Raw genomic sequence first — 19988 nt, forward strand, 5'->3', positions numbered from 1 at the left:
TAGGTCATTGTTCTTTCAGAAAATGGCAGAAAGCAGTAAGCTTCAGATTGAGAAGTTTGATATTGGTTGGTGGAAGATGCAAATTGAAGATTTGCTCGTACAGAAAGACTTGGACGCAGTTTTAGGTGAAAAACCGGAGGCGATGACACAGGCAAACTGGGAGACTTTGGATAAGAAGGCCAAGGCATTTATTAGACTGACGTTGTCAAAGGATGTTGCCTTCAATATTTTGAAGGAGACCTCGGCAAAGGGAATCATGGAGGCATTGTCTAATATGTACGAGAAGCCGTCGGCAGCAAATAAAGTCTTCCTGATTCGGGAACTAGTCAACACGAGGATGAGGGAAGGAAGTTCAGTTACAGTACACATCAACAATTTGAACTCGATTTTATCCAGACTTGGGTCAGTGGGAATAAAATTTGAGGACGAAGTTCAAGCTTTACTATTGTTATCATCATTACCTGACAGTTGGTCCGGAACAGTTACAGCCGTTACTAGTTCCGCAGGATCGAAAGAGCTCACTTTTGAGGGAATTCGGGATTTAATTCTAGGAGAAGACGTCAGACGAAGAAATTCCGGGGAATCATCAAGTGAAAAATTGAATGCGGTCAGAGGTAGAAGAAATAACAAAGGTAGTGGGAGCGGGAACAGGAGAAGGAGTCAGTCGAGGACTCGAAATGATGTGACTTGTTGGAACTGTAAAGAGGTTGGACATTTCAGGAATCAATGTCCAAAAGACAAGAAAGAAGTTAACGTTGCAGTAGACCATTCAGATGATGATGTTTTGATCTGTAGTGTGGAGAGCAATGTGGATTCCTGGGTTATGGATTCGGGTGCTTCATTTCACGCTACCCACATCCGTGAAGCACTGCGGAATCTGAAAGAAGGGGATTTTGGTAAGGTAAGACTGGCGAACGATGAGGTTCTTGATGTGACGAGCATAGGTGACTTAGATCTGAAGACTCCAGTCAGTCCATGGACTTTGAAGGATGTCCGGGTAATTCCAAGTCTGAAGAAACAGTTGATTTCTGTTGGGCAGTTGGATGAATAGGGACACGAGGTTAAGTTCAGGAATGGGCAGTGGAAGGTTGTCAAAGGAAATCTTGTGATAGCTCGTGGACATAAGAGGAGTTCATTATATATGGTCAGTTTACCGTCTGAGGGAGTAACCGTCCCAGTTCAGAAGAAAAACAAAATCCGGTTCATAGAGTCCCGTGGACAGAAGAAGGTTTGCTTTGCAGATGGCAAACCCAGAGTCACAGGTCAGATTCAGGTTGAACGTGTTTGGAACGGTTCAGAAAAACCAGTCAAGGGCATTCATAGCAGTGGGAGCATGGGCTTTGTTTCAGCTAGAATACCCAGAACACAGTGGGTTAAGAGAACCAGTATTCCATCTGTAAAAGTCTCTCCAGATTATCTGCTTCACATGGAGAGTGTCGTTTGTTCTCAAGATGTTCCAGGATCGGGCAGTTCATTTCAGTGGGAGCCGGTGGAGACAGAGAACAGGTAAATTGAAGAGAAGGCCGGGTAACTAGGAAGGAGTTAAGATCAAATTTTTTAAAATACAGATGCACAGTTGAAGCACAGGTGAAGATTGTTCTGTGGCTTCAAGTGGGAGATTGTTGAATGTGAAGCCACAATTGTTGAACGTGAAGCCACAATTGTTGAATGTGAAGTTTTTTCAAAGGTTGGCTGAAGACCCGGTTGTGTTTTTTGACTACTTCTGATTTCCATCTCTATATAAGAGATTCATCTGTATTTGTAAAACTTGTATCTAGAGTAACACAGAAAGAGTGCAGATTAGCACCAAGAAATATAAATTCCTAGTTACCGGTGGACGTAGGTCAGAGAAGGACCGAACCACGTTAAATCCCTCGTGTTCATCATTGTGTTCTTGTTTTTCGTGAGCTGTGTGTGTGTTTAGAGTCGTGTGTTAAGTGTCTCGATCCTAACATGCGCGGTCCAGGTGGCACAAACCGCGGTCCCAGGCTGCGGCCACACCCTTCAGCCTAAAGAGGAGTAGATGCAAACTTCGGCGGCGGCTATAGACTCAGATGTAGGTTTTCGGCGCCGTCAACTTGCAAGTCATTAGATATCCATCTTCTTCTTCATTTTTGAGTGTTAAGTGATGGCGAACGGTTCTAGCCGAGAAGGGGGGAATGGGATAGTGGAAGGGAGAGGGGGAAGGTGGGTGAAGAGGATTGTGGGGTGCTCACCGGAAAAGCGGTAATAGGAGGTGTGTATGTCGTCAATGAGTTCTTAAAAATGGGTATGATGTGTGGAGGAAGAATAATGTGGTGTGTGTTAGAGTAGGCCCCACATTTTTATTACTTAGGGCTGTTTGATTTGGTGCTGATTGGGTCCGGTCAGACGTTTTTGTCTGACTTGGTCCGGTCAGAATGTTTGATTTGTATATGACCCAAGAAATTGCATTGACTTGGTCCATAAAAATGGCTGACTCGGTCCATCCAAAAAAGAAAGCTGACCGACTAAATGAAGAAAAAAGACATGCTTTGCCCCCTAATTTACCCATCGACTCTGCTAACAAAAATCAAAATCTAAAGGGATGAAGTTTCTGGCATCACTGCAACCACAAGGAACACCAAATTCCTGAAAACACTATGAAGGCTTTGACTCATCTAAAGAAAAATACAATTTCTGACATATCTAAAATCGGAGAACACCATATCGTCGTCTTGAGATCCTGGACTCAGGTCGATGTCGTTGAGAGTTTCAGCAATGGGAGTAGTTTAGATTTCTGTCTTCCTCGATGATAATACATACCAAAAATCCCCAAAATCGAAAAAAAATGTTTGGATCTTCATCAGAAATCAAACCTGTAAAATTGAAACTCAAATCCAAATTTGTTCTTTGTTTGAATCGATGATATATATACCACAACGAGAGTAGGGACAATAGTTTTTTTGGTTTAGGTGGGATGGGCTTTGAAGCTGAGGTATGTATATTCGGCGGTGTATTGTCGGCAGATAAGTTTTTGGTTTAAGTTCCTACTTCCTATATATTAAAGAAAGATGAGAAAATGAAATAAATATCTATTAGGTGGGATGGACTTTGAAGTTTCACGTGTTTTGCTTTTGGTTAATAGTTAATTATTAAAATAAATAAATGATAAATTTATTAAAAGAATGACAACAGTGACAAAATTATGCATTGTAAATTTAGGGATAAAATGATCATTTTTTTATTCAGTACAATCAATCAGACCTATAATCAAACATCATGGTTTCAGTCAGCTCAGTCAGCTTCACAGCCAGTCAGATTTCTAACTCAGTCAGATATGACTCAATCAGTAACTGTCAAACAGCCTCTTATTTAGTCTTTTTGTTTTTATTTCTGTAATTAATAAATAATATAAAACTGAAAAACAAAACACAAAGGGTTATATAGTCTTTTTTATCTATAAAATGGACTAAAAACACAAGAGAATGATAGCGACGACCTGAGTGTAAAAAAATGTTAAGAACTAAACTCACAATTTTGATAAACCATAATAAGGACGATTTCAATAATTCGTTCCGAAAAAATAATGATAAAACATGTAAAAGAAAATTTTCAAGGGATAATGACTTAAAATGGTATTATGTTTTTCGATTTGTACACATTTGGTCCCTGAGTTTTTTTCGTCCACAATTACCCCTTCAACTTGTTAAATTGTACACATTTAGTCTTTATGACCGGCTACTCCAGGTTAGCCGGTAAAAACGACTTAATAGGGTAATATATTTCTCACTTTGTAGACATTTAATCCTTAATATTTTTGTACAGATTTAGTCATTAATATTTTTTTAGTTGTAAAATAAGACATTTTTGTTTTTGTACTCATTCAGTACTTATGAATGATTTTTTTTATGTTTTTCTCATTACATCTTACATGAGACAATCATTAATGTGGTGTTTGGGGCTTTTGATGCTTATGTCCATCATGATATCGACTACTTGGTTGCTTAGGTCATATGTTCTGAACGTCATAACTTCTTCATATGATTTTGGATTTTAACGATCTTTATATCCATGTTTTCGTATTTTAGTTTAATATAACTTTTGTTTATATTACTCCAGTTAAAAAGTAATATATTTTTACTTACGATATTTCTATCCATACGTTTTTTTTATGAATGCATGTATGTGTGTTTTTTTAATGAAATCGTAAGTAAAAATATATTACATTTTAACAGGAGTAATATTAACGAAAGTTGTACTAGACTCAAAAAACAAACACGTGAATATAAAGATCGTTAAAATTTGATATCGTGTGAAGAAGTTACGACGTTCAAAACATAAGACCTAAGCCAAACCACAAGACCTACGCAACCAAACAGTCGAGATCGCGATGGACATACACATCAACAACCCCAAACAACGCATCAATGATTGTCTCACGTAAAATGTCATGAGAAAACCTAAAGAAATCGTTCATAAGTATTAAATGAGTACAAAAACAAAAATGACTGATTTTGAAAAAAAAAATATTAAGGACTAAATGTATACAAAATGAGAAATATATTACCATATTAAGTTATTTTTCCCGGTTAACCTGGAATAACCGATCATAAGAACTGAATGTGTACAGTTTAACAAGTTGAAGGGGGATAAATATAGACGAAAAAAAAAATCAATGGACAGATTGTTTAATCAAAAAATGTATTAATCTTTTTAAGTCATTATCCCAAACTTCAAATGCATAACATATTTTTAAGTAGGAATAACGATGACATTCGTTGACTCAATCGGAGACTCGAAGGTGGAGAACCGGAGATAACTAAAAGAACGAGTAAAACCACTCAAAATCGTCCCCCGGCTCCAATGGAATCAACTAATCTTGTGTTTTTCTTCATCGTCTGCTTCCTTCTCAATCTCAATTTGGCTTTCTCCGATCCTTCAAATGTACCTCTCGGAATCCACCCTCTAGGTTATCTGCGTGTGCGCGTGTTCTTTCTATATAATGTGTTGCTGATTTTTAAGTTAATTTTGACTCTTTGTTTGACAGATGAGAAGTACTTTGCTTCGGAGGTCATCAAATGCAAAGATGGATCCAATTCTTTCACTAGAGATCGTATCAACGACGAATTTTGCGACTGCGTTGATGGTACCGATGAACCAGGTATTGTTCAAATTTCAAACCCTAATTGACCCCTCCTTTCACCACAAAAACATACACTTGGACATTAATCGTCGATCAAGTTCTTTTCCACTCAAATTGATCTCAAATTCAATGATTCCGAGAATACATTGGTGATTACGTTAACTTCACAACAATTGACCCACATACAATACTGCTGAAATCATATTTTAATTTTGTTTGGTAAAGGTAGTGGTGATTGGTGAATTGGGGTTTCGCTTTTATGTTCACCTAATCTTCTGGTTCTGAACTTCTGATTAAGATGATGACGAGAACTGTTACTTAAAGAATCTTGAAGCTAGAATCGAATAAGCTTCAATTCTAATTCCAAAGCTCTTATGATCTGCAGGAACATCAGCTTGCCCTGCTGCCAAATTCTATTGCAGGAATTCAGGAAGCACTCCTAAATTTTTATTCTCTTCTCGTGTAAACGACCAAATTTGTGGTATGTTCATTGGTTTATTTACCTATTTTCACTTTTCTTTCAAACATCTTCATTTTACAAGAACTTTTTATATCTTTTATTACCAGACTGTTGTGATGGAAGCGATGAATATGATAGCAGCATCATCTGTCCTAATACATGTATCATGGGTGGACATTCCGAATACAAGACAATAAATTACAATTCCAGAATCAATAAATTTGGGTCTCATTCTCCTCACACTAAACAGAAAAAAGTTAGCCAAATTGGTGAAGACACAATCCAAAAACTCCAAGGTAACACAACATAAACACAAACACTTTCCATTTTTGCTCATTAATCATTACTAAAATTAGTAACTTTGATCTTGAGTTCTTGACATGACCCATTAGTTTTTTTATTAATTTAGTAATGGCATCCTTCAAATAATTGCAGGTATGAAGGCGATGATAATAGTCCAAGTGATTCTCATCGGTTTTCTAGTCTTCCTTTGTCTGTGTCGTCAACGTGCCAAATCTAGAAGGAGAAATTCTCGCTAATCAACTTATCAATTCACTTATTTGATCTTTTTTGTAAGTTGTAAGTTGTAACATCTCATTTGATTTTTATATTCATAAACCTTAAATAGTAAAGTATATACACGGTTAAACATTTACTCCATATTTCTAGAATTCAAGATCGATAAAAGAACATCTTGTGCACGTGGAGTAGCATTGGCTCTACACAGTGGACAATTCCCATGAGAGAAAAGCCACATGTCAATACACGTTACGTGAAAAACATGTGCACATTCCGGCATAATTCTAACTTCCTCATTTTCTTCAAACTCACCCAAACAAACCGCACATGTTCCTTCCTTAAAATCTTTCGAGTATTTATGAACGGTTAACAAGATCGATGAGCCACTTGAGGTTGAGGTGCTGGTTGTTGGGAACGATGATGAGCTGGCACTTGAGTCAAGGTCAACTCTGAGCCTTGGACGACGGTTCATATCTGGTGGTCTAGGTGGTGAGGTGGTGGCGGGTTCATCGGTATTATTATGGCGGCAACTGACAAATAAGCAGTGGATAAAAGCTACTAAAATTGCACCTGATATGACACCGAGGATTCCCATAAAGAGGGGTGAATCACCCATGGAATGGAAATTGGGATTTGGTTATTTTTGAAGTTAAATTGTTTACATGTAATATTTATGGAGGACTGAAGTTTCGTTTGACGTTGATGCCACGGTGTATAGGCGAGATTAAGATCATAAATTTGGAAGCAAATTAACCAAAGAGTTTATTTATTTATAATTTATAATTATAATATAATATAATTAGATATTATTTGTGAAGACAAAGACAAAATAATAGCATTGAAACGAGTTGCTCTCTTCGCGGCGACACGGCGTTATTTCCTAATTAGGAGATATTTATAAGTTTTATGGTGATGGTGATTTGGTTTAGCCATCCTAAATACCTAATACTCACTCCGTCACAATATTATTGTCCACAGACAAAAAATATACATATTAAAAAAAACATTAATTACCACTAACTGTATTTAATAAAATGACAGTTTTGTCCTTACTTTGCATGTAATGGAACATTAAATGCTTAGTTGGTTAAATAATAATTAGGGGATATTTTGGTAAAAATGTTCTTTATTTTTAGAAGTGGACTATTATTTTGGGACAAACCAAAAAAGAAAGATGGACTATAATTTTAGGACGGAGGAAGTATATTTTAAATTAAAATATTAAATATTTTATTTTCTGATTATTTATGTTTAAGTAAATTTTTAGCTTCATAATATTATCATGCAATCCTAGTATCTTGTATGCCTGTATGGTGTATATGTCTCTCGAATGTTATATTTTGTGATCTGTCTGGAGAAATTAAATATCCTCTTACTATTTGTTCCTAAAAATCCTTCTACCTAATTAAATAGTGACATTTGTAACATTTAATGCTCATTTAATGATATTTTAGTATACTAATATGACACATGTCATCATTTAAATGGGTAGGAGGATTGATAGGAACAAAAAGTAGGAGAATAATTAATTTCTCGTCTTTGATTTGTTATTGTGTTTCGGCTGCGTTTGGTAAGTAGAACAAAATGTGACAAAATAGAACAAGGCTTTTTGAGTTGGTGTTTGGCATTACTAGCACACGGAAAAGATGGACTGTTGAGCAAATCCAAACGGGACTATTTATTCAAAATTTAGTCCCATTAGAAAATATGGAACAAAATGGGATAAATTTTTATTGGACTATTTTTTCAAAAAAAATAAAAATAAATAATAGTCTCATTCAAAAAGATGAAATTGAACAAAAGTTTGTAGAACTATTTTGTAAAGATTTAGGTCCCGTTTGATAGTTTCTGTCTGGGAAAGTGCTGTCTGCTAAAGTGCTGTCTGGGAAAGTTTTCTGACTGGGAAAGAAACCATGCTGTTTGATTATACATCTGATTGACTGTGCTGAATGATGAAAAAAATTAATAATTCAATGAAAAATAAATTTAAAAAAAGTTATTTAAAAAAATTAATAATCCAATAAAGAAAGAAAGATGCAGAGTTTGGTGTATAATTGTATTTCCAGCCCATTCAGCCAGAAAGATATGATTTTGGGGTTTTCTGGGAAAGACATATCTTACCGGCAAAGACCCCTTCTTTTGTGCAAATCAAACAGTCTTTCCGGTCCATTCAGCCAGAAATATCTGTTTGCACCTGGAAAGATGTGTATCAAACGGGGCCTTAGTCTCACTAAAAGATGGAACACAATGGAAGTGAACTTTGTACGTTCTGTATTGATAAAACAATCCTTCTGTTTCCTTCACCAACTATCTTCTCGCCTCCATCATCTGGTAAGCTCATCATATCTTCGCGTTCCTCTCTTCTTTCTTGTCTATTTATCTTTTAGATTTTTCTGATTTGTCGTCTCTTCTCTCTATCGCCTTCATCATCAACACATCTTGTATTTTTTCTGCTTCAGTTCTCTATTTTGTATGAAATTTGTTAATTTATATATACTAATTAAATTGCCGATGTGTTTAGTCAAGAATATATGAATATCAAAGTAAAAACAAACTCCAGAGTTATTGCTATCTTGGGATCCTTTTTGATATCATGAATATTATAATAAGCATTCCAATATTTGTTTGAGGTTTCAAAGCCCGCAAATATATTAGTTATCAATCATTCCAATTCCAAACATGCAACAAGAGGTATTGAGCTCTTTAATACAAAGATACCCATGGACCTTTATTAATTGTGGCGGAGCTAGAACAAAATGTCAGGGCAGCACACATAAATTTTACGGGTAGCACACCGGAAAATTACACTACACTGAAATTTTCCTCAAAAAAATTTCACTGCGCCTGAAAATTTAAGAGGTAGCCTGGGCTACGCCAGACTCCTACGTAGCTCTGCCCCTGTTATACCTGTAATTTTTTTATATACTTGGTTAAGTATTTACCAAAGTAATCAACCATGATTGTACTTGTCACCATAACAATCATTGGTCTTCTTTTTCATTCCATCATTTCTCTAAAAGTTGTGATTCATGTAAGATGCAAATTGATGTTGGTTATTTTTGGGATTCGGGATTTCAAAGAGTATAGGTTAACAACATTGCTAATTTTGAAATTATGTTGATTCGGAACTATAATTTATTTAAATTAATAGATGAAAAAGATTTGTTCGAAAAACTTTGTTAATTTTGAAGTGATGTTGATTATGTTGTTTAGTTTTTATTATTTTGTATAAGGGCAATTTGGTAATTTGGTAACTTTAAACGCATTCAAACAACATGTTTTGCTCTAGTCAGCTCTGTTCCATACACTACACAAACAGTTTGTCCATGTATTCTGTCAAGTTTTATCTAGTATTGTCCGGTCGTCCAGTCTCTATACTACCAAACACCATCTTAAAGAACTATAAGATGTATGGTTGAGAGAAGAAAAACATGGACTTAGAAACATTGTGGATAAAAAATTAAAAATAACATGAAAATATTAATAACATTTTTTTATCTATATCTTTTGTCGATAAACATAGTTTTAATTTTTTATTATTGTTTTATTATACATATGATAAAAATAAATAACTCTTAAAATATAAAAACATGATAACACTTATTTATTAATATTTTATTTATTAATATTGTTGTTTTATTAAATTAATTTGTTGTCCAAGTTTAACATATATTTTTTGTTTCAGATTATAAAATAAATGACTTTCATTAGATCACAAAAAAATAGAAATAAAAATATATTAATAAGAAATAATCATTATATACTAATAAATGATATACTTGGAATAATTAAAAAAAAAACTATATAAATTCATTAAAATATTTGTCTTAAGTAGATTTTTAAAAAACTACCTTATAAACTATATTTTAATTTTCCAAACATAAGAATATAATTTTTTTTTTAAAATTAAACTACTTATAAGCTATGTTAAATAAAATATAAAATATAAGTTTAATAATCTTTATTGGTGACTTTATATTTTAAAGTTTATATTGTTTTAATTAAAAGGATATTTGGTTTTATGTTTGAAAACTGATTTATTGGTATTTTAAGAATTCATCTAGTTAAAAAAGTAATAGCAAAACACTTCCCCCATAGTTTTTAAGGGAGTAAATTACACGAATCATTTTTCGTGTATGTGCCAAAAAGATTTTTATTCCATATTTTTAAAAATTAATTATAACCATTCCTTGTGTAATTAAAAGTTGCATGCCTAGTTTCTAACAATATAAAATAACTATATTATCATTTTCAATTTTTTTAATGTTTCTGATTAATTTAATAATAAAAAATATTTTAATTAAATTTTATGGGTCTCACCTTTTTATCTCTTCCCTCTTATAACATTTTCCCCTTTTTTCCTCTCTACCCATTGATAGTGATCCTCTGCAACCATGAAGTCGCCGCCATCGAAATCTGCTCACCCACCACTTATCACCGTCGCTCAAAGACACTTTCGGCGACGCCATCAAACCCTCACCCACTCCTCTCTCTCAAGACTCCAACATCCCTCTCTCTCCACTTGATTCTGACCACCTGCCAATGGCCTTAGTTCTGTTGAAACAGAAATCATGACAACTGCACTGAAAACAACCTCCATCTCCACTAGAAACCACCTCAATCTCTTTGCAATTATGGCGATCTGGACCACCAACGGACCATCACTTACTTTGTTTCCCTCTTCTCTCAGGTCATCTAGATCGCCACTGGATTACCTATTTTTACCCCTATCTTCCTTCAGAACATCGTTAACGACTACCACCATAATTTATGGAAAAGGAAAAACAACGAACAACACCCACCATGATTTTTACATATGGCTGAAGTTAGGATTTCGAGATCTACAAACAATTTTTGGACCGATAAGGAAAGATGTTAGAGTTTTAACATCTACATACGATTTCTGGAAACTCAAGATCTTGAAAACGATTTCTGAAACGAAATTCAAAATCGATTATGTTCTATCTTCATATTCCGAGTATTTTTGGTGTAGGCTTTGGAGATATGGGTTTGGATTTGTGCAAATGACATCCAAAAAATATTTATTGCATTTGGTCGGAGTTTCATGTTTCTGAAATTGTCGGTGAATGTGATGAAGTGGTTCGTTTCATGGCAGGGAAAGAGACGGGGCGAGGGTGGGGTGGTTGTGGCCATATTTTTTTAAATTAAAATTAATAATAATAACATTAAATAAATTTGAAAAAATACACTAAGGGTATTATGGTCATTTTAAATATTTTAAATATGGCATGGACTAAAATCGTTACAAAACCGCATATCAGGGACGAAGCGTATAAGTTTTAGGGATTTTCTAATATGTGCCCTAAGGGCACATATAAGAAGTATTAATTATAAAAAATATTACCATAATTAAATATGAAATGCATTAATTATGAAGATTATTAATGAATTTTATATTTATTATGGTAATATTTATTATAATTAATGTATTTAACATTTAATTATGATAATAATTATGATTAATTAATATTTCTTATATGTGCCTTTAGAGCACATATTAGAAAATCCCTAAGTTTTAAACAAACTAATTAATTTTTGAAAAATAAAAATTAAAACGTCTGTTTTTGCACCTACATAAATAAGAGACGATTGGGGTAAAGCAAGTCTTAAGATATAATTACAAAAATACCCTTATTTTACCTCTCCTCCTCTCCTCCCATCTCTGCAAAGCCTCTTCCTCGTCTGACATTTTACCGCCGGCTACAATTATACCCTCAATCGATCGTCACGCTATCCATCATCGATCAGCAATCGAGCCCAAAACTCCAACATCAATCTTCCAATTTGTCGATCTGCCAACATCGACCTTCAGGCTCTCCATCGATCTTCAAGCTCTAACCCTTGCAATTATCAGTCTTCCAATTTCTCGGTTTTATTGTTGGCGTTATTGTCATTTTCACAGGTACGAGTCTATTACAGTTTTCTTCTGCTGTTGAAACCATACTCTGCCACTATCCTCGCACACCAACTGTTTGATTATGTGTTCATTAGAAATTTTGGTCTGGTTTCCTCGTTAATTGGTCAAATGCAGACTACGTATATGATTGTATTACTACTTGCTATGTGACCTCCCTGATAGTTGATGGTTATTAAATATGTCATTATATAAGGGTGTTGATAATCCATAATTATTGTATTTGATTTCAGTTAAAAACCATAATATTTCACAAAAATAATCATTTTCAGTTGGCACGAACAGATTTCAAAACTATATGTTCATATAATTAATTGGATTAAAGTAAAAACACTGTAATATAAAAATGTTTTTTTGGCGCATGTTACTCAAACAGACAATAAAATCAGGGAACATCTTCGGGCTTAGAGCTTCGTCGTCCATTTTTCTCTTGCAACTTCTTGAGCTATTTCTTCTATCTGCTGGTAAATGATTAAGATTATCTGTTCAATTCTTCATTTTGATGAATCTTTGCTGTTAACTGCCCCTTTACTCCTATGATCTAGGGTTAGAATGTGACCTGCTACCCTTTTACGTTTTAAGTGGCCTGTGTTTAATGTTGATACATTATTCTTCATTTTTATTCTTCATTTCACGTTTTATACGTTTCTTATTTGTTTATGAATCTCTTCTGGTAGTGAAGCTGAAGCGATGTTAAAACATAGTGATTGTGTTTTTTTTATATGAGCATCAAGTGCTTGATAAAATGCCTGAACCAGCACCATATGATTTCATCTTCTGTATGTTATTTTTATGTTAAATAGACAACATATACTTGCAACTCATGTACATACACATTTTATTTCTTTTTTATTTTTCATTCTGTGAAGCTTGATTTACTACCTTATATAGTAAATTGTTATCTACAGGGTTAACTAACTTGCCAAAAAACATCACATTTCATCAGAAAATTGGGGCTCTGAATCTCTGATTATCAATCCATGGCAATTTCATTGACAAAACTATGTAAACCTCTCTATTCTTTTTCTTTCCCCTCCATTTACTTCTCATCTCCCATCCATTCAATCTCATCACAAAGGTTACTTGAGCAATCAATCAAATCCGCCATTGAATCCAAAAATTACCAACAAATTGTTGACCTTCTCAATGACTCAAACAAAACCAGTCAAACCTCCAATCCATTCTCATTCCTCTTAAACTTTCCCCAAAACCATAGAACCAAAGTCATTAATGAAGTTCTACAAAGTTTTGTCCCTTTAAGACCTCGTTCTCACCCTCGAGTCGCCTATTCTCACCTCCTCTCTTTCACCCTACAAAGCCCTAATCCCCTACCACTCTCCCTAGCAATCCTCCAACGCACCTTTCGATCAGGTTGCTCCCCTGTTCCTCAAACTCACCTACTTCTCTCAAGTGTATGGCTTCATCAAAGAAAACAACCCAATCAAACTGTCCCCACTATTCTACTTCAAATGAAATCGATTGGATATCAACCCGATAGTGGAACCTGCAACTACCTCATTTCCTCACTATGTAAGGTCGATCAGTTTGATGAAGCAATTCAAGTATTAAAGGGTATGGCTAAGGCTGGTTGTGTTGCTGATGTGGACAGCTTTAGTTCTGTAATTGGTCCACTTTGTGACCTTAAAAAAACAAAACAAGTTGAAGAGCTGATGAAGGAGATGGTATCTAGATATAGATTGTCTCCGAGAAAAGAGATGGTGGTAAAGGTGATAAAGTCAATGCGAGCAAACAAAGAAGTGGATAAAACAGTTGAAATGGTTAATTTTCTTGAAGAAATGAATCTAGAAATTGGGTTTGAGAGCTATGAGTTAGTTGTTGACATGTGTTTGGAAGCTAATTTATTCGTTTTAGCAGGAAAAGTTGCTATAAGAATGACAAACAAAGGGTTTATACCACATATAAAAGTGAGACAAAAAGTATTTCAAAAGTTGGCTGATGCTGGACAAGTGGAGCTTGCTTATTTTCTTAAAAACAGATTCACAGAACTTAACTCTTAGACATTGTCTTTATATAATAATCATAGATTCATAGTTACATTTTATTTTGTGATTTTTATATAATCATATAAGTACAGGGTAAGTAGAGTCTTTTGCAATCCCACACTTACCTCCCTTATCTTTACTCTCTCTTTCAATTCTCATATAACCATCTTCACCCCAATCAGTCCCCCATGAATTTTTAACAATCCAATACTTTCTTCCATCTTCTTCCCCAAACCCAACCACGGTTACAGCATGGTTAAGGTGGGTCCCACACGGACCCGAATAAAGCCCACTTCCGTAAAGCTGGAATAAAAACCCTGCAGCTATAGCAACTGATACGGGTTGCTTTGCAACTGCAGATTGCAGACTTTTCTCATCTTTACTTTTTATAGTTTCATATCCTTTTATCATGACTGAAAGTTCTTGAGCTTTCAATTTTTTGCAACCTTCATCTTTTCCTATATATGGGTAATCTTGTGCTGTAGTGATTCCTCCGTTCTTTTTTATAAAGGTGTATGCTTTCTCCATTATACCCCCGCGACATCCTTTGTCACCATTGTTGACATCACAATCCACAAGCATTTGTTCGGATAGAATCGTCAAATTGCCTCCTTTGATTTTGTTAATGCCTTCGATTGCTGCTACAGCAGAGAACGCCCAACAAGCTCCTACAGTTTTTGTTTTATTTAATGGAATAAAATGAGATATTGTAATTATGAATTACTTTTATTTGTATAGTTCAAATTATGCTAATGTTTTTAAAAAATTCAAAACTCAATCAAATTAATTTTTAATATATTATAGTTCTATTTTAAAAACATTGTTCGTTCCATTCCTTTTTGATTTCAATACATCGTACCAAACAAACCCTTACCCTTAACAGATAAATAAAAATTAAAAAATTATAATACCGCAATGGCCTTGATCTCTGACATGAGTCACCGCGCCTCTTTTTCTCCAATCCACACTTTCTGGCAAATCACCAGGTTTAGGTTTAGGTTTGGGTTTGGGTTCGGGTTTAGGTTTGTCTGAATCCGAACCCGAACCTGAATTTTGATGACCGTTATAACCGAAATAAAAAGTGCTAAATTCGTCGTTTGTCATGTCTGCGTATTTGTTGTTTGTGAGTTTGTAGGAAAGATTTTGGGAATTGATATAGTCGATAAATCGGACATTAGATTTGTAAATTCCAAATCTTTGTTGCCACTCGTTTCTACTTTGGTATTCTCTTTCATACTTTTGGAGCCATTTTTCGTACCTTTGTAACAGTGGGTCGGGTTTGTGAGATGTGGCTAGTTGGAGTATAAAGCATAGGGATAGGGTACAAATACATAAACAAGGTTTTTTTAAAAGAATGGAAATGGGAGCCATTGTTTGTTTATGGTATGTTTGATGTGTGGTTTAATGTTTTAATAAGTTATTGGTTAGTTGCGTTATTTTCTGGTGGTGTTATTAGTTATGTTCATGTGTTTTGTGCTTTGAAATTTTTAACTAGAAGTTACGTTTACGCCTTGTACACATCTGAAATCGTTTTTTGTTTTTTAAAAATTTTTGATGATAGAGTTTTGTTAAAAGTGTAAACTAAAATTTGTAGATATACAAGGATTTGTTCCACCTATGGTTTTTAAGAGCCTTTGTCTTTTAGTTTTTAAGAACTTCTTGTTTTTAGCTTTTAAGAAAAAAAAAAACACACTTCGTTCAGATTTTATTTTAAACAAAAAATCTTTAATCCAAAAGTTATTTCAGATAGTGTTTAACAAAAAAAATATAAAAATCAAATTAAATTATTTTTAAATGGATGGATCGAAAATTTAAGTGGAAAAAAGTTTCTTCTTGTTATAATAAACTTACAAGATTAGTGTTAAAAATATGTTTGTATATCTTTTATCTAACAACTATAGCAGTAAGCTACAAGCTTAGTATTAGTTTTGCCAAACACACATAAATTATATATTCCTCCAAGATTTTATCTAAAGGCCAACGATGAATTTCAAATATGCTTAAAATGGTTTTTGGTTTTTCCAAGTTTTGTACATAGATTCACAAAACATTTTTCTTAACGAAATTATGAGTAAACCATATTTTTGGTTTGGTTATAGTTTAGTTTTATAATTTTGGCCCCGATAGATTTTCTTTTTTAAACTTGGTATACAAATACAAGGTTTTGCGGCAACTTTGTTCTATAAGTTTAGGTCTTTATTTGATATTTTTACGAATCTTTTTTTTTTCTCTTTTCCATTTATAATTTATAATGAATACTTTTGGTTTTCGAGAATATTTGATTTTTGCAATTTTTGTTTAAAAAATAGTAATATTGCTTGGAACATAGACAAAAAAACAACACGTTTATAAAAAAGGCGATTTTTTTTATGTTCCAATACAATGAATACTTTTGACTTTCAAGAATAGTCGCTTTTTACAATTTTTGTTAAAATAAAAGTCTTGGAACATAGACAAAAAAATGCTTATAAAAACCTCAAATAATAACCAAAAAAAAAAAAATAGGACAAAAATTGCAAAAATGGACAGTACTTTGAGACCTAAAAAATATAAATTTACAAGTTTCAGTCTATTATAAAATCCTCCAAGTCTTTTATGTGTTTTATAAAGAAAATAAAAAAAAAACTTGTTTTATATAAAATCATTCAGAATACACATCGATGAAAATTGAACGTGACTGCGTAATATTTATTTACTTCTATACAATCTCAAAAATCGAACGTCAATTTTTTGCAACTTCATTTGTTTAAAAATAATTAAATACAACACAACTAAAACGCAAATATGTCGTCACTCATTAAAGGGTGCTGATATTTCCACTTAGTTTTTTTTATCCATCCACTGGAAAATTAGTAGATGGACAATTATACCCTCGTTAATTTAGAGTAAGTGAAACACAAATCTGCAAATATTCAGCGACTCTTCTTCTTCCACCGTTCCACTTCTTTTTAGTTTTCACTCACCACCACCATCAATGTAAAGCAGGTGCTCCGGTCACCATCTCCGGCGACCACCTGCTCTAAACTAACCGCTCCCCACCTTCTCCAAACCACTACTAAACCGCCGCCCCTCTCACTCAACAGTAGGATCCCAATCACGATCTCCGACAACCATTCTCTTTCTCTCTCGCCTGCAATCGGCGACGACTATCTCCGCCTCTCCGGGGAACAACTCAATAAAACACCGCCGAAGAACCGGTAAACAAATCTCTCCGACTAACCTGCAACTCACTATCACCCATTCCGTCTACTTAGATTCCCTCTCACCCAGCACTTTCCTGTGGATCTGAATATTAAATTTCCCTAATATCCCTGAGATCTTGGAAACAATTGTCAAACTATTGATGGCGTACTCGGTGGAGTTCTGCATTTTAGAGTTAACATCTACAAGAAATGTCGAGTTCATTTCTTCCGGAGCATCCAAACACGTATCTTGGTTGGTAAGATCAGTGCTCAACCATGTTTTCAGGTCGTCGATTTTGTTAAGGCTGAGCAACTTATCACCGTATTTCACATCCATGGAGGAGATGGAATCACGAAGATAATCAAGGGTGTCATCTAACACAATCTTAAAGACCTTCAACTTATCAGTGGTTTCCGGAGATGGTAATCGGGGAAGAGAGGGGAAGATAGTTTAGAGAGGGTCAGGTTCTACTTTTGAGTGAGAGGGATGGAGGTTAGTGGTGGTGGGAGATGGAGGGATGTGGTAGTTTAGAGGAGGTGATCACCGGAGATGGTGACCGGAGTCCGGAGGACCTGCTCTTCCGTGATCACTGAAAAGGAAGTGGAAGAAGAATAATTTGCAGATCTGTTTTACGTAATTTACTCTCAAGTTAAATGAGGGTATAATTGTCTATCCACTATTTTTTCAGTGGATAGATAAAAAAACCTATGTGGATAAATCAGCCCGCATCATTAAAATACTTTCTTAGCACCTCTAATTACAAGTAGTAATAATCAATCACTTAAAACTTAAAACTAGTTGAGTTTCATTAACAAAATTCCTAAAATAAAGCCATTTTGGCTTTACAAAATTACACATTCAAAGGGGGGAAACGAAATATAGAAACAAAATCAAATCTAAACAACATTTAACCAAAGTAAATGAACTATAACCAAAAACCAAAAACACCATAACCACATACCACCATTATTCACTCCTTTACTTGTAAGATCTGCAGTCGATGCGCCTCCTCCTCCGCCTCCGCCTACCGCCGTCGTTCCTTCTCCACTCTTCCCCTCCGAACTGAAATTTCAAATTCAATCACATTCTTCAATTTTCATTTCAAATCAAGATCCATAAACTGTTTTCTGGGCATTCTTGTGGATTACAATGCTTCTTTTTTCAAATTTCGTTTCAAGATTCGATAGTTAATCAAAAGATACATACCTCGATGGGAATTTGCAGTTGCTGTGACCTGAAAAAATCAGATCGATTCGATTAAAATCTTTAAACAGGATTCATGAAGTAGAAAGAGGGGGAAATGAAAATTTACTTGGATCAAGGGAAGTGAGGGCGGCGGTATTGGCGAAATTGCAGGTATCTTCCGTCATTCCGTTCTTGATACAGTAATTGTTGAACGCATACGACGCTGTTCTTCTGATGTCCGCGGGATCGTAACAACCGCCGCCCTGCTGGATGGGAGCACAATCGGCTCCACCGGTTCCACAAGCCCAATCGAGGGCGGATTGAAGGGCGGTGTCGTCGGCGTTGTTCTTGGCGACACACCAGAGCTTCATTGAGACGCCGTAGGGTTGTGATTGTTGTTGGCGGAGGGTAGGCCAGGAGAAGGCGGTGGCGCATAGGGGGATTGTGGTGGAGACGATGAGGAAAAGGTGGACAGAACAAGAAAGTTCCAGAGCCATTGTTGAACAGTTGAAGTAATGATTAAAGGTTTGACGATGGAGGGTTTCTTTTACAAGGAATATATGACCGTTGGGTTACTGGGAGAAGATAGATCGTGGGGGAGAGAGAAGGGTGTAAATTGTAATGAAAGTATGAAACTGCTGTGAGTTGTGTCGTTTTGTTGGTTTTTATTGGACGGTGGAGATTGGGGGTAACAAGATGTGTAAATTTAAAAGGGTAGTTTTTAATTTATTTTATTTAATTTAACTAAGTTTGAAAAATATATATCGAAAGATGTTAAGAAAACTAAAAAAAATTTGTATCCACATTCTTTTTATATAAAAGGAAAATAAGTTACATGCACGTGAGGATGTCTAATTTACTTCATATATGGAAACAACGCTCAAACGTACAATGTATACCAAAAAAAGTAAAAGAGATCAACTTATAAACAATAGTAAATAAATCAAATCATGTCCAAGGATTGCTATTTCTCAAACTAACATTGTCTCTTTTTTAAAATAAATTAAAATAAATTAAGATGGTGTTTTTCTTCAAAAAAAAATTAATCCAATAAAAATAAATTAAAAAATATAACTAAAAGAAATTAATAATACAATAAAGTAATATTTATTAATATATAAATATTATATAATATAAATAATATTTATTAATAGATAATAATCCAATAAAAAATAATAATCCAATAAAAAGAAATTAAAAAAATTAATAATCTAAAAAAGAAAGAGACAAAGTTTGGGGCACAATTGTCTTTCCGGCTCATTCAGCCAGAAATATATGGTTTTGTGGCTTTTTGGGAAATACATATTTTACCAGGAAAAACTTTTTTTTTTGTGCAAATCAAATAGTCTTCCTGATCCATTCAACCAGAAAGATTTGTTTGTAACTGAAAATATGTCTATCAAACGAGGTCTTACCACTTTGACTCCTTAGTACTTTGAGATATGTTTTGCCTATGTTGGCCTTCAAAGGAGTGCTTTAGTGCTTGTATATGGTTAATATCCATAATCATACAATACAAGTATAATAAGCCCGACCCAGCAGATTTGTTGACAAAGTCGTTACCCACGGAGAAGTTCAAGCTTTGCTGGGACTTGGTTG

The 19988-nt window shown here is 34.4% G+C and overlaps 5 protein-coding genes across 8 annotated transcripts; 2 read left to right on the forward strand and 3 right to left on the reverse strand.

Moving 5' to 3' along the window:
- Nucleotides 1–4713: 4713 nt before the first annotated feature.
- LOC145104072 (kinase C substrate, heavy chain-like protein) lies at nucleotides 4714–6889 on the forward strand. 3 transcript variants are annotated; one of them, XM_079041351.1, is made up of 6 exons: nucleotides 4714–4930; nucleotides 5009–5122; nucleotides 5490–5585; nucleotides 5672–5860; nucleotides 6000–6143; nucleotides 6234–6889. In XM_079041351.1, exons 1-5 carry the CDS (start codon nucleotides 4825–4827, stop codon nucleotides 6101–6103), a joined length of 609 nt encoding a protein of 202 aa, XP_078897477.1. In that variant the 5' UTR covers nucleotides 4714–4824; the 3' UTR covers nucleotides 6104–6143; nucleotides 6234–6889. The 3 variants fall into 3 exon arrangements, with proteins under 3 accessions (XP_078897477.1, XP_078897476.1, XP_078897475.1); XM_079041350.1 differs by having other exon boundaries at nucleotides 6000–6136; XM_079041349.1 differs by lacking the exon at nucleotides 6234–6889 and having other exon boundaries at nucleotides 6000–6224.
- LOC145104441 (putative RING-H2 finger protein ATL53) lies at nucleotides 6217–6699 on the reverse strand. The gene has a single exon (XM_079041690.1). It carries the CDS (start codon nucleotides 6697–6699, stop codon nucleotides 6217–6219), a length of 483 nt encoding a protein of 160 aa, XP_078897816.1.
- Nucleotides 6890–11728: 4839 nt separating the features above from the next.
- On the forward strand, nucleotides 11729–14080 carry LOC145104074 (Pentatricopeptide repeat (PPR) superfamily protein). 2 transcript variants are annotated; one of them, XM_079041354.1, is made up of 2 exons: nucleotides 11729–12006; nucleotides 12910–14080. In XM_079041354.1, the coding sequence occupies exon 2, from the start codon at nucleotides 12999–13001 to the stop codon at nucleotides 14034–14036; it is 1038 nt and encodes a 345-aa protein (XP_078897480.1). In that variant the 5' UTR covers nucleotides 11729–12006; nucleotides 12910–12998; the 3' UTR covers nucleotides 14037–14080. The 2 variants fall into 2 exon arrangements, with proteins under 2 accessions (XP_078897480.1, XP_078897479.1); XM_079041353.1 differs by having other exon boundaries at nucleotides 12927–14080.
- On the reverse strand, nucleotides 14022–15450 carry LOC145104073 (Cysteine proteinases superfamily protein). Its single transcript, XM_079041352.1, has 2 exons — nucleotides 14933–15450; nucleotides 14022–14689 (listed from the first exon to the last, which is right to left on the reverse strand). Exons 1-2 carry the CDS (start codon nucleotides 15390–15392, stop codon nucleotides 14100–14102), a joined length of 1050 nt encoding a protein of 349 aa, XP_078897478.1. The 5' UTR covers nucleotides 15393–15450; the 3' UTR covers nucleotides 14022–14099.
- A 2535-nt stretch (nucleotides 15451–17985) lies between these two features.
- LOC145104076 (PLASMODESMATA CALLOSE-BINDING PROTEIN 5-like) lies at nucleotides 17986–19037 on the reverse strand. The gene is made up of 3 exons (XM_079041355.1): nucleotides 18517–19037; nucleotides 18411–18438; nucleotides 17986–18266 (listed from the first exon to the last, which is right to left on the reverse strand). The coding sequence occupies exons 1-3, from the start codon at nucleotides 18884–18886 to the stop codon at nucleotides 18101–18103; spliced, it is 564 nt and encodes a 187-aa protein (XP_078897481.1). The 5' UTR covers nucleotides 18887–19037; the 3' UTR covers nucleotides 17986–18100.
- Nucleotides 19038–19988: the final 951 nt, after the last annotated feature.

This window comes from Lactuca virosa, chromosome 4 (assembly GCF_052849685.1).
Source record: "Lactuca virosa cultivar CGN04683 chromosome 4, Lactuca_virosa_CGN04683_v6, whole genome shotgun sequence".
Classification (NCBI taxonomy): Eukaryota; Viridiplantae; Streptophyta; class Magnoliopsida; order Asterales; family Asteraceae; genus Lactuca; species Lactuca virosa.

What these genes read in the sequence shown, in the direction of transcription:
- LOC145104072 (XM_079041351.1), top strand. Translation starts at nt 4,825, where the DNA reads ATGGAATCAACTAATCTTGTGTTTTTCTTCATCGTCTGCTTCCTTCTC. An exon ending in TGATGGTACCGATGAACCAG is followed by an intron (nt 5,123 to 5,489) that starts GTATTGTTCAAA and finishes TATGATCTGCAG; the next exon opens with GAACATCAGCTTGCCCTGCT. An exon ending in TGTAAACGACCAAATTTGTG is followed by an intron (nt 5,586 to 5,671) that starts GTATGTTCATTG and finishes TTTTATTACCAG; the next exon opens with ACTGTTGTGATGGAAGCGAT.
- LOC145104074 (XM_079041354.1), top strand. Translation starts at nt 12,999, where the DNA reads ATGGCAATTTCATTGACAAAACTATGTAAACCTCTCTATTCTTTTTCT.
- LOC145104073 (XM_079041352.1), bottom strand. Translation starts at nt 15,392, where the DNA reads ATGGCTCCCATTTCCATTCTTTTAAAAAAACCTTGTTTATGTATTTGT. An exon ending in CAGAGATCAAGGCCATTGCG is followed by an intron (nt 14,690 to 14,932) that starts GTATTATAATTT and finishes CAAAAACTGTAG; the next exon opens with GAGCTTGTTGGGCGTTCTCT.
- LOC145104441 (XM_079041690.1), bottom strand. Translation starts at nt 6,699, where the DNA reads ATGGGTGATTCACCCCTCTTTATGGGAATCCTCGGTGTCATATCAGGT.
- LOC145104076 (XM_079041355.1), bottom strand. Translation starts at nt 18,886, where the DNA reads ATGGCTCTGGAACTTTCTTGTTCTGTCCACCTTTTCCTCATCGTCTCC. An exon ending in CCTCACTTCCCTTGATCCAA is followed by an intron (nt 18,439 to 18,516) that starts GTAAATTTTCAT and finishes TGATTTTTTCAG; the next exon opens with GTCACAGCAACTGCAAATTC. An exon ending in AACTGCAAATTCCCATCGAG is followed by an intron (nt 18,267 to 18,410) that starts GTATGTATCTTT and finishes TTGAAATTTCAG; the next exon opens with TTCGGAGGGGAAGAGTGGAG.